Raw genomic sequence first — 12,491 nt, forward strand, 5'->3', positions numbered from 1 at the left:
AATTCAGAGTGGCAGAGATGCTGTCGTAAGCAGACGTGGAAACAAACAGAACTGGAAGATGAAGTGGTCCTGCAGTCACTAGGACTTCTGAAGATGCCCACATATTGCCAAGAGTACCACTCTGCACAAGTCTAAGGGACTCAAGCTCCTGCCCCGTGTCGTACCTGCTGCACATCAAATACAACGGTTTGATGGACACAAACTGACGTCTTCTCCCAAAGAGAAAGCAACAAACACCTCGTGTGGCAAGAGAAAAGTATGGGTCTTCCGTCTGGTTCCCTACACCCCAGATTTGCAGTTAAAATCACTTCTGAGGCACATGTGGGGTCAGGCAGTGACAAACAAAAGGACGTAAGTGCCTTTCCTCCCCCTCCCAGCCTCCTCTCCCAGCACCAGGGACAGAAACCAGGGTCCTGCATCTGCGAGACACAGATCTTCTGCTCCTGAGCCACACCCCCTACATGTTCTAGAAATCCTTTATATTTTCCCTTACCCACACAATATAGGACTAAAATTTAAAGATTCAGAACTTGCTTTTTTATTTATTATAATTTCTGTTTCGACATCCCTATTTATTTTGATACAAGCCACTTGCTTTATCCACTCCATTTCCACAGTTTCCCTTTTTTCCATAGCTGTCACCTTGCATAAGTCATAACAACTTTTTAGACACACATCTTTCAGTGAAGATAAGCTTGCCTTAGGAAAAATATGAGGACTTAAAAAAATCTGAACATATTCAAATGTCACTGGTGCTTAACCTGAACTATCACCTTGGTAGGATTTAGAGTTGCCATAGAAATAAACCTCTGGGCATGTCTTCCAGAGGTTCCTAGATTTGTTCCTGAGGTGTGAAGACTCACAGGTAAGGCTGGTGCATCATTCTGTGCCTAGGGTCTCCACTGAACAAAAAGGGGAAATGAGCTGACCACCAGCGTCCATTGCTTCCGGCTTCCTGGCCGTAAGTGCAGTGCAGGCAGCTGCCTCAAGACTCTGCTGCCATGACTTCTCTGTGAGGACAGACGGTACCCACAAACTGTGAGCCAAAACAAACGCTTTCCTCCTAAATGAAGTAACTAACAGGAGTGGTCTACAGATTGCAGACAGGCACACTGGGACAGCTAAACTGACCTGAAAGATTAGCCACGTGAATCACTTTCTTTTAAGAAGAACACTGTGTAAATCCTTATGGAGAGATAGTACAGTAGAGTGTGGGGATGAGGTGACGTCGTACAGGACTAAGCAGACATGATAGCGGTCTCTGATTATATACACTTCTAAGTGATGGAAACACCATCTACCTTACTACTGATGGCCTCCAGCCTGACAATGTTAGTACTTCATGGTGGCCAAGGTGCCTTGGCTCAACCAGCAGCAATCCTACAAGACGCAAAGCTCTGTCATTACAGAAAAAAAAGCACAGCAGCGGAACTGGAGTGGTGTAAAATCCTGAAAGGGAACTAGTAGCGTGATGGTACAGAACAATCCGGGATGGAAGAGAGGAACGGATAACTTGAGAGATAATACTCAGAAGTCTGTGTGTGTTAACCTGTCTATGGAGGGTGTTAAACTTCCTAAAGTAATACAATATAGTCCAGAGTGCACAGAATCTTCTAAAGTACCATCTTCACATAACTTGCCAGGTTTTTTTTTGTGCTCAAATGTAAGGTACTGCACAGCTTAGTAACTTGTTGAATATATGCTACTGCATGTATTCCTGTATCTTACAAAGTCTCTTTCAGAAATGAGCTCATTCTTAACCGAATGGATGAACTAAATCCCCACTTCACACTTTCGTGTTGCTGGCACTCAATTCAAGCCTTAAAATGGCTTAAGCTCCAACTCTACTGAAACTACAGCTCAATACTGAAGTATTTAATACACTTAAAATGTTTTCATGAGCAATATGACACTTTAAAAAACTTCAATAAGGTTCATATGTATTTTCAGCACCACCACATTCAGTTCAGACGCATTTCTAAAATGGGAGTCTGGTTGAAGTAACCGGTTTTTTACTTTGTTGTGGCCCCCTCTACCTTTTATGCCGTGTGAACTGCCAATCCTGCGGTCCTCATGCCCTGACTCTCAATCCTGCGGTCCTCATGCCCCTTCTGACCCTCGGCTGGTGGAATACTTCTCCCCCTTCTCCATTTGTCTGGCTTATCTTTCCACTCTCAGTTTGATAAGCAATTTCTCGGGCAATATTTCCTCCAACCACATATCAGCATGCCTTATTTGACCAAGTCTATCATTTTCCAACATGTTACTAAAAACAGCAACACAGGCATACCCAGCCCACACAGCACAGGCATACCCAGCCCACGCAGCACAGGCATACCCAGCCCACGCAGCACAGGCATACACAGTCCACGCAGCACAACACAGGCATACCCAGCCCACGCAACACAGGCATACACAGCCCACGCAGCACAGGCATACCCAGCCCACGCAGCACAACACAGGCATACACAGCCCACGCAGCACAGGCATACACAGCCCACGCAGCACAACACAGGCATACACAGTCCACGCAGCACAACACAGGCATACCCAGCCCACGCAGCACAGGCATACACAGCCCACGCAGCACAGGCATACCCAGCCCACGCAGCACAACACAGGCATACACAGCCCACGCAGCACAACACAGGCATACCCAGCCCACGCAGCACAGGCATACACAGCCCACGCAGCACAGGCATACCCAGCCCACGCAGCACAGGCATACACAGCCCACGCAGCACAACACAGGCATACCCAGCCCACGCAGCACAGGCATACACAGCCCACGCAGCACAACACAGGCATACCCAGCCCACGCAGCACAGGCATACACAGCCCACGCAGCACAACACAGGCATACCCAGCCCACGCAGCACAGGCATACACAGCCCACGCAGCACAACACAGGCATACCCAGCCCACGCAGCACAGGCATACACAGCCCACGCAGCACAACACAGGCATACACAGCCCACGCAGCACAGGCATACACAGCCCACGCAGCACAACACAGGCATACACAGCCCACGCAGCACAGGCATACACAGCCCACGCAGCACAACACAGGCATACACAGCCCACGCAGCACAACACAGGCATACACAGCCCACGCAGCACAAGCAGCACACGATGCTGTCCATCTGAAGCACACGCTCCCGCCACACTCAGGTCTAGAAGCCTAGCTTCCAGGCCAGCTCCAACAAAAGTGCGCATTCATTCATAAACACTTGCTGACACCTCCATTGCACACCTAGTATTCTTGAGTAAGAGTTCCTGCCCCTCACTGCAGTTACAGTCACTCACACAGGCTTCCGGAGTGGCTACGTGACGCTAGCAACTCCATCTGGGCATGCAGGGTCCTCTGCCTGCTGCAAAGGAGAGCAGGGAGAGCCAACCTCCAAGAAGTCCCCACCGAGCTAGTACTCTGGAATTTAAGTTCTGAAGACCCTACACTGTAACCCCTAAATTTAAATGGAAATTCTGTAACTTTCTAAAGGGTTTAGAGATGGAACGTGTAGACTATGCACTTTTGTTTTGGACACTGTTTTGCCACGGAGTTGGTGAGAAGCTTCACTGTGTGCGACTACGTTTGCTTCTCTTCAATTTAAGGGACAACGTGCAAATGTCCAGTCACTAACAAACACGGTAACGACACACGCCACGTTTCATCTTTGCTTTCTACTCTGCTGTCTACTGTTGTCCAGGCTGGCCTTGAACTGACTGTGTAGCAGAGAACGACCCTGACCCTCTGGCCTCCACCCCCTAAGCAGAGATCAGCAGGTTCATTCCGCTTCACACAGCTGCTGTTTAGTCATTTTAAACAGCATCATTGTAAATAATACACAGTTCAAAGGCCAAAGAGTAACCCCACTTCTGTGAAGATTATTACACTTAGAAGAAAAGATGAGCATGTCTACTGAGGAGCAGAGGAGGCGCCTCAGATTCCACAGTGACTGGCACCCCTATCTATGAGCCGAGACCACAACGCTGGTACAGGGATCTCCAGCATGGGCACTTCTACAAAAATCTCCACGGAAATGTGGATGTGGAGGGTGGACTCTCAGAGCAGGCCAAGGAATCAGATGAAAACCACAAATACGCTGATCTTGTCTATAGGAGAGTTGACAATTTCATTGCTTATGCCACAGCGACACCAGCTGGCCACACAAATCACTGCAGCTCAGTAAGTTACCACTTGGCGTTCAGGTGAGCCTTTGTTATGTAAAAGGCACTACGAGATTCTAAATGAACAGGCATGAAGGAAGAAGCACACATGTATCTCTGAAATCTTTTTAGAAATCCAGACACACGAGATTGTTTTACTATTTTATAAACATATATAGTCTAACTCTAGTCAATACATTTGACATTTATATTTTTATGGAATTATATCTTTATTAAAAGAAAAGATTTGAGGTTGAACACAATTTCCTGCTCATTAACAAGGAAAATTAAATGAGAAAGTAACTAATATTTAGGTTAATATATGCCTAATAGATTTTGAGTATAAATATACTAGCAACAGTCAAAAGATGCTTTTGAAATACTGTTTCCACTCTTGAGGAAAGGTTAATTTTAATTAAAGGATATCAGATATGTAAAAGACCCATCGTCTTAGAGTTTCTAATGCTGTGAAGAGACACCATGACCACGGCAACTCTTAGAAGGAAAACATTTAGTTGAGAAGGCTCGCTTACAGCTTCAGTGGTACCATTACCATCATGGTGGGGAGCATGAGTGTGTGGTGCTGGAGAAAGAGCTGAGAGTCCTACATCTTGCAGGCAACAGGAAGTCAAGTGAGACACTGGGAAATCTGATAGCCCATTCCCACAGTGACACACTTCCTCCAACAAGGCCATACCCATTCCAACAAAGCCACACCTCCTAATAATGGCCTTCCTATGAGATTATGAGGCCAATTGCAGTCAAACCACCACACATCTTCACTAAGAGCAGGCACAGACTGAAACAAGCATTATGGTGCCGAGTTTCTTTATGGGACGAGGTAGGGTGCACTGACTTAGGTATATATTATTGCTTCTCCGGGGGCATCACCACTAGTAAAAGTTCACACCCAATATGGAAAGGTCTCCGAGAAAAACATCTTTTTCCTTTCTCTGCCTTCTAAAATGAAGTGAAATAACATCATAGGACAATACCCAAAAGGAGAATTTGATATTAACAAAGAGTAACTTTCAAACAGCAAGTTACTTGCTCTGGCTGCACAAGCAAAGTGCTTCTCAGCACCACTCAAAGGCAAGACTCTTTAGAGCCATCAAAGGGTTGAATGTGCACAGTAGCCCTGAGGAGGAACCCTGGAGCAGAGCTGCCAGACACCAGGCTGGGGCTGGTAGTTTTACCTGTCCTCTTGACTACAGTGAGAGTCTGTGGTGCTGTTTCCAGGACAGACCAAGAAGCAAAGCAGAGCTCAAAACCAGAGCCACATAAATGACCTAGATTAATATTAATAGCAAAACCCCATAGTGAAAGAAGAACACCCTAATTATTTAAAATTTTATAATACTTTATTTAGCATATATTTAAAATATATTTAATATAAAATGCCATATAAAATCAGATTTATAAATACATAGCTTATAAAACTGTATATGATAAACTGTAGTGTGCATGTTTTGATACATAAGTACTGCGAAATAACTAAATAACACAGTACCATATCTACCACCTTCCTTAGCTGCGTGAGTGTGCGCACGTGCGTGTCCTAAAATGCCCTGACTGTAGCAAATTTCAAGCATACAAGTCACTACTAGCCATGCTATGCGATGTCTTCAGAATCCTCAAACTCTAAAACTGCCATCCTGCCCAGCACCTGCCCACCCTCCTGTTCTTTTTCTGTGTTTGGAGGTTTGAAAAATGACAACAAAAGAGATGCTCACTACAAAAATGAGATCACACGTATTTCCCTCGCTGTGCCTGGCTTCTCTTACTGGGCACAGCTCTCTTCGGGGCGAACCCACGCTATACAAGGGAGACTCTCACTCCTTCCTCATGGTTATACTCTCCCCACACACAACTTCTGTTCTTAATTTTTCAAGGACACTCTATACACTGTTTTTTCTAATAGCGGTTACATTCCCACGGTGGTGTTTTGAATGAGAAAGGCCCCCATAAACTCATTTATTTAACTGCTTGGAAGGGTTAGGAGATGTGGCCTTCTGGGAGAGGTGTGTCACTGGGGGCAGGCTTTGAGATTTCAAAAATCCCACACGGTTCCCAGCAGCTCTTCCTGCCTCATCAGCTGCTGCTCCAGCACCAGGTCTGCTGCAGGCTTCACCCCTTGATGACTGTGGACTCCCCCTCTGGAGCCCAGCAGACTCTTCTGTACACTTCACCCCATGATGACTGTGGACTCCCCCGCTGGAGCCCAGCAGACTCTTCTGTACACTTCACCCCATGATGACTGTGGACTCCCCCGCTGGAGCCCAGCAGACTCTTCTGTACACTTCACCCCTTGATGACTGTGGACTCCCCCGCTGGAGCCCAGCAGACTCTTCTGTACACTTCACCCCATGATGACTGTGGACTCCCCCGCTGGAGCCCAGCAGACTCTTCTGTACACTGCCTTGGTCTTGGAACCTTAGCACACGATAGAAAACTAACTAAAACGTCCACCAATTATGTTTAAGGGTTCTCCACAATATCCTCAATATTTGTCTTATATTTATGTACTGTCTTTAAAAGACATACACACACAGAGAGACAGAGAGAGAGAGAGAGAGAGAGAGAGAGAGAGAGAGAGAGAGAGAAAGAGAGAGAGAGAGAACGAGTAACACCAAGCAATGGCGCTAACACTGATAAAGGCCACTCTATTCCGCGTGAGTGACAATTCCCTCTGGTTCTAATCTCTGGTTTCCTAGTGAGTCGGTGGTGTTGAGCACATTTTCCTGTCTTTGTCTACTGCACTCTTTCTGGAAGAAGCTGGCATCTGTAACTCAGGAGTACAGCTGTACGTGCTGGCACACATCAGGGGTCTCACCCTTGGCACAAGAAAGATGTGGGGGAGAAAGACAGAAACGTTTACTCTGGTGCTTGGCTCATTTTTTAACTGGGTTGTCTGCTACTGACGTATTTTGGACATTGACTGCATTGAATAGATGGTTTATAAGTATTTTTCCCATTCTACAAGTTTTCTTTTCATTCTTGGTCTACACAGAGAGTTCCAGGCCAGCCAGAGGTATTGAGTGAGACCCTGTCTAAGACAATAAACAAGCCTAACAAAACATAAACACCTCTTCAAGACCACAGAAACCATATTTTTAGTTGTACACTTGTATCAACTGTCATTAGAGAATTGTTGAATCGCCAAAATAACAAGCATCACTTTCATTTCTGGCCGTATAAGGCACATTACTCATCTCACTGACTATTAATATCCTATAGAAAGTCAGCATTTTATTATAGAAACAGAAACATGCTCAGGGTTATACTGTCGGAAACGACACAGATGAAATTTGAATCCAGATATTTCCAATCTCATATCCTTCAAAATGCAGTAAACTGAATTCCAAATCTGGAGGCAGAGCAAAATTAAACGCACTAGGCTTCAGCTGTCGCTCAGTGGCAGAGGCATGCTAAGCATCCACAAGGTCCCAGGTTCCGGCCCAGCACACACACATATCAAAGAGATGCATTCAATCTCTCAGTTATGCCACTTTCGGGATGTTGACCGCTTGGTGGTTTGAATGACACATGTCGCCCACAGACTCATGGATCTAAACACTTGGTTCCCAGATGGTGGTGTTGAGGGGGCAGAGCCTCGCTGGAGGAAATAAGCCATGGGGGTGGGCTTTGCGAGTTCATAGCCTCATTGCATTTCCTGTTCTCAATTTACACTTCCTGCTCCCACCTCTATGACATGACTTCCCACCTAGAGTGGACTCTCTTTCTGGAATCATAGCCAAAATAGCCCCTCTTCCATAAGCCATTTTTGGTTATGGTACTTTATCACAGAAGTCAAAAAGTAAGTAAAACAAAGGCAAAATCAAGAACAGTTACTTAAGAATTATGCATTTTTCAAAAAAAAGCATTAGATGATGCTAAATTTTAAAAGGATATATTAATATTTATAATAATATTTAAAAAGATAAAATACTACTCTAGCATTTTTCTTATTAAAAGTAAAAAGCTATATAAAATTATGTGCCAAAACTGTAAGATACACTGTCATTCTGGTTAATGACATAAAAGTTAGTTAATAATTCTGTTTTTATGTTGCCTATTACTAAGCTAAACAGCAAAGCTTATGATGGCCGTGGAGCTTAACCTTGGCAAATCAATGTCACAGACAACCCAGTATTCCTTGTAACAAACTCAGGTGACTGGCAAAGTCTTGTCATGATTCTTTGTGTTAGCAGAAAGCAAAGTGTTCTTACCCTGTGGTAGCCATGTTCATGGGAGTCATCGACTTCTCCATTACTAGTTACTGGAATTTCTGCTGCAGAATTTTTGGGAGACTCTTGAGCCATGTCAGATTCCTAAAAATAATAATAATAATAATAATAAATAAATACATAAATATAAAAAAATAAGATAAATCGTACTAATACCAAACTATACAAGGTGCGTTTATAAGGCTGTATTCACATACATTTATTACCTATAATGATATGGTATGACTGAGATGAAGCTGATAACTCATCTCACTCTCTATGTTATAAGGTATGACTGAGACAAGAGCTTCCTTAGCATTGGCTTTGGGTTTTGTTTTTGTTTTGTTTTGTTTTTCTTTTTATTTTTTTGGCACTATACTTTTCTGTAGCTTTGGAGCCTGTCCTGAACTAGTTCTTGTAGACCAAGCTGGCCCCAAACCACCTGCCTCTGCCTCTTGAGTGTTGGTGTGCGCCACCAACCCCTGGCTTGGTTTTGGCTTTTCTGAGACAGGGTTTCTCTGTGTAGCCCTGGCTTTTCTGAAACTCACTCTGGAGACCAGGCTGGCCTCAAATTCATAGATTTGCCTGGCCCTCCCTCCCAAATGCTGGGATTAAAGGAGTGCTCCACCACCACACGGCCAGCAAGCACTGTTATCTCTATAACCTAAAGTCGCTTTGCTCCCGTCCCTCATCCTCCCCAGTTGGCCCCTCCCACCACAGGCTCCTCTCTCCACACCCCTTCACTCCCTCCCTCCACTGCTCCATGACCACAGTTCCTCCCCAGCTATCCAGCACCAAGGTTTCCTCTCTTCTCTGGACCACAGTTAGAAGACTGCAGGTTCTAATCTCCTGAATCACTGCAATCTCCTCCTCTACAGTTTGCAGGAACCACCTCCACAGCCTTGGTCCTCCTCCACCATAGCCTCCTCTTCCTTCTCTATAATCTGGTTACCTCCAAACTTGCACCCTCAGGCACACCTCCACACACATTATAGCCGTCCCCAAATCTGTATCACTTTTATATCATCACATTTTGCGCTCCCACAAACACACACACAAATTGCGTCCTGGTCTTGGTCCTAAATTTCCACAGCCACCATAAGACCCCCTAAACCTCCACCTCCACTTCTAGAACTTGAGACTCCCTATACTTATGTAGACAACGCTTTTCTTACTTATGCATTTTGACCACTGATGGTTTGGTATTTTTATAATAACAATTTTATCCACAGATAATGATCATAAGATGCAACAAAGACAAGACTCCACTTCCTTCCAGGCTTCCTATCAGAAATTATTTCAATAGTATCAATTTTCCATATTCTATATTAGTAACCTCTAATGTAGTATTCCTCAGGATCTCCCTCAATCCCACCATCAAATAGCTTCCTCACAGTCACAGGGGTCCAGGTTTTCCAGACTCTTCTCTTGATATGGAATGGAAGACTCAGCTATTCCATCTACCAAATGAGGCTTTGCAGTCGGGGCAGCATCAACCTGGGCCAAGGAGGAGTGGGTTACAAAGTGAAACTATCTTGTCCTTTCCTTGAAGGTCGCCTCATAGCCAGAGTCTGTGAACTTTCCCCACGCTCCTAGCAATCTCTTAAGCATTCTTCTGTGGTTTCAGAATGTAAGCCACCAATGAAGAGTTTACAGAACGGTTCCTTTTCTGTTTCCTCTCCAAAGGATCCATTTTTAAAGTTTTCTCCACTGGGGACTCAGTTGCTTCAGCCTGCTTTCCAGTAGCTGAGCAAGATGAGAGACTTCCACACATACCTGGACACCCACACCCACACCCACACACATATGTAGACACACGCACACCCACATGCACAAACACATGAGCACAAACACAAACACACATATGTAAACATGTGCATATACACACAAACACGCACGCACACGTACACACACAAATACACACACATAAACACGCACGCGCACACACAGAAACACACGTAGGCATGCGCACACAAGCACACGCACAGGTACAGGACTTGCTATGATGCTGCAGTAAAAACTTCCATGGTTCAAGAAACCTTGTTGCGAGTACCTGCACATAAGACCACCTCTCTAATTTCTAGTTCACCATTTTCTTTTCTTTTGAGACAGGATTTCTCTTTGTAGTCATGGCTGTCCTGGAATTTGCTCTGTAAATCAGTCTGGCATCGAATACTGCCTCCCGAGTGCTGAGATTAAAGATATGGACTATCATGCCTGGCTTCTGTTTCACCATTTCTTAAAAGTAGAGGAATTGTATTTCTTGGAAGTCCATAATCCACCCACAGCAACAATCTGGCAGGGTATGCGGTATCTCTCAGATCACTGTGCCCACCTATAAGGGAGTGACTTATAAAAGTCAAAAAAAGAAGCAAAAAAGTTTGACATCTTGCAAAATGTTTTACCAAAACAAACAAACAAAAAGAACAGTTCTCTACCACTATGAAAATGGTTGCAGCCATCTAAATGCCACTTACAAATACCCTCTTCATCCAGAGTCTGAGAATCCCGAGGAATGTCTCTAAGTGAGCATCCTAACTCGGAAATACCTAAATAATGGCAATGCACCCAATCACAGCAGAAGAGATGCCGACTACCATCTTAGATCTCTGAAACAGCAATGGAGGCATAACTGGTTTGCCAAGTCAGACTTCAGCCAAAGGTTATAGATGTCTCATTTGTTCATTTGTTTGTGTGGCTGGCCTGCTGCAGTGCCCTCTCAAAGCTCTAACCCTTCAAGAAAAGAAAGCTTCAGGAAGGCCCTTTCTCCGAGTAACTGGGCTGGAGCTGGTTTTAGACTCAGCAGCAGAAGAGAGGAAACAGGTCTTCCAGTACCTTTATGAATGTTTCTGTGGTAACTGAAATGGTTTACCAGCTCTCCAGGTATCAGAATGCTAAGAAGCCAGTTTCGTAACTTATGGTTCCTTAGTCTAATATGCAGCAGCCACTGTGGAAGCTTCACAGGTGAAGACATCAAGGTCTACAAAGGTTAAGGAACTAAACTGGACAATGCACATCCTCCTGCAAATGAAGCCCTGTGAGAGGAAGGACAGTGAGCACTGACCAGATGTCCGAGTTCTCTCTGCTTCGTGTATATCAACACGTATAGCCGTGTAGCTAACGTCTGGCCTCAGGACCATTGTTCCTGCTTTTAGGAAATCTGCTGAGGTCAGTTTTATAGAAATTGATGAACTGGGATTCAAGCCTGGCATTCTTTAACCTCACAGTACACTACTTCTTCAAGGATGACTGAAATTAAATGATGTTTTAAAATTATCTAACCAAACATATCACCAATGCAAGGTTGGGGAGTTCTGTAGACAGCCTGGTGTATGAAGTCCTCAGACCAGAAGGACAAGGTCAGCATCAGATCACTCTTTCTTATAAGGCAGTCACTGCAGCTGCCTTAAAGGGGACGCCCCACGTCTGCACGGACCGAGCAGTTCTTCAGCACGCGTTCCAGGCACAGAAGAAACACCATGGCTCTAGGAAATGACTTAGCTAGTGTGCCCTGCTCCCTTCTCCAGCTGCTTCTCAGACAACAGTCTCCCCTAACTCTTCATCTTCACCCAGGGGTGCAGAGGAAGGCTCCTCATTACCAACTTAAGCTCTAGTCTGATTCTTTCCATAGCTGCCAACACCAAGGGTTAAAATGTTCATGGGATATATTCCTAGCTTATTATATTTTATAAATCCTGAAGACAGACCGTGATGTAACAAATGACTTTCCATTTGACAACTGGGCACTTATGGTTGATCGATTGTCATAGGGACAAGAAGTGTAATTAACAAAGTTCATCCAAAGCCGAAAGATCACCTTAATAAGGCAAAAGAAACAGATATTAGCACAGGAAAATGTAATTTCTAAAAAGTGCTTAGAAAAAAAATAGAATCTTTATAGGAAAGATCTACAGTCTTTCCAATTATATAAGGCATTCATCACTGTTTAGCAGTAGTTTAATTTATTTAACAATTTAATTGAATTTAATTTTAACCCAATTTGCCAATGAGCAAGCAAAAGTAAAGGTTTAATAAGCTTAAAGTTTCCCCAGATGTTTCTTAAATGTACCATATTTTTATGAAGTTCTCTGAAAATGC

General features: G+C 44.3%; 1 protein-coding gene across 5 annotated transcripts in view; it reads right to left on the minus strand.

The window, feature by feature from the left end:
- The window catches only part of Arfip1 (ARF interacting protein 1), a 64,543-nt gene that overhangs the window by 40,982 nt on the left and 11,070 nt on the right, over nucleotides 1-12,491 (minus strand). For all 5 annotated transcript variants that reach the window (XM_075950574.1, XM_075950575.1, XM_075950573.1 and 2 more), the window contains exon 2: nucleotides 8,397-8,498. In XM_075950574.1, the coding sequence (XP_075806689.1) occupies nucleotides 8,397-8,489 (93 nt within the window). In that variant the 5' untranslated portion in view covers nucleotides 8,490-8,498. The remainder of the gene's footprint in view (nucleotides 1-8,396; nucleotides 8,499-12,491) is intronic.

The sequence above is a fragment of the Microtus pennsylvanicus genome, chromosome 16 (assembly GCF_037038515.1).
Source record: "Microtus pennsylvanicus isolate mMicPen1 chromosome 16, mMicPen1.hap1, whole genome shotgun sequence".
NCBI lineage: Eukaryota > Metazoa > Chordata > Mammalia > Rodentia > Cricetidae > Microtus > Microtus pennsylvanicus.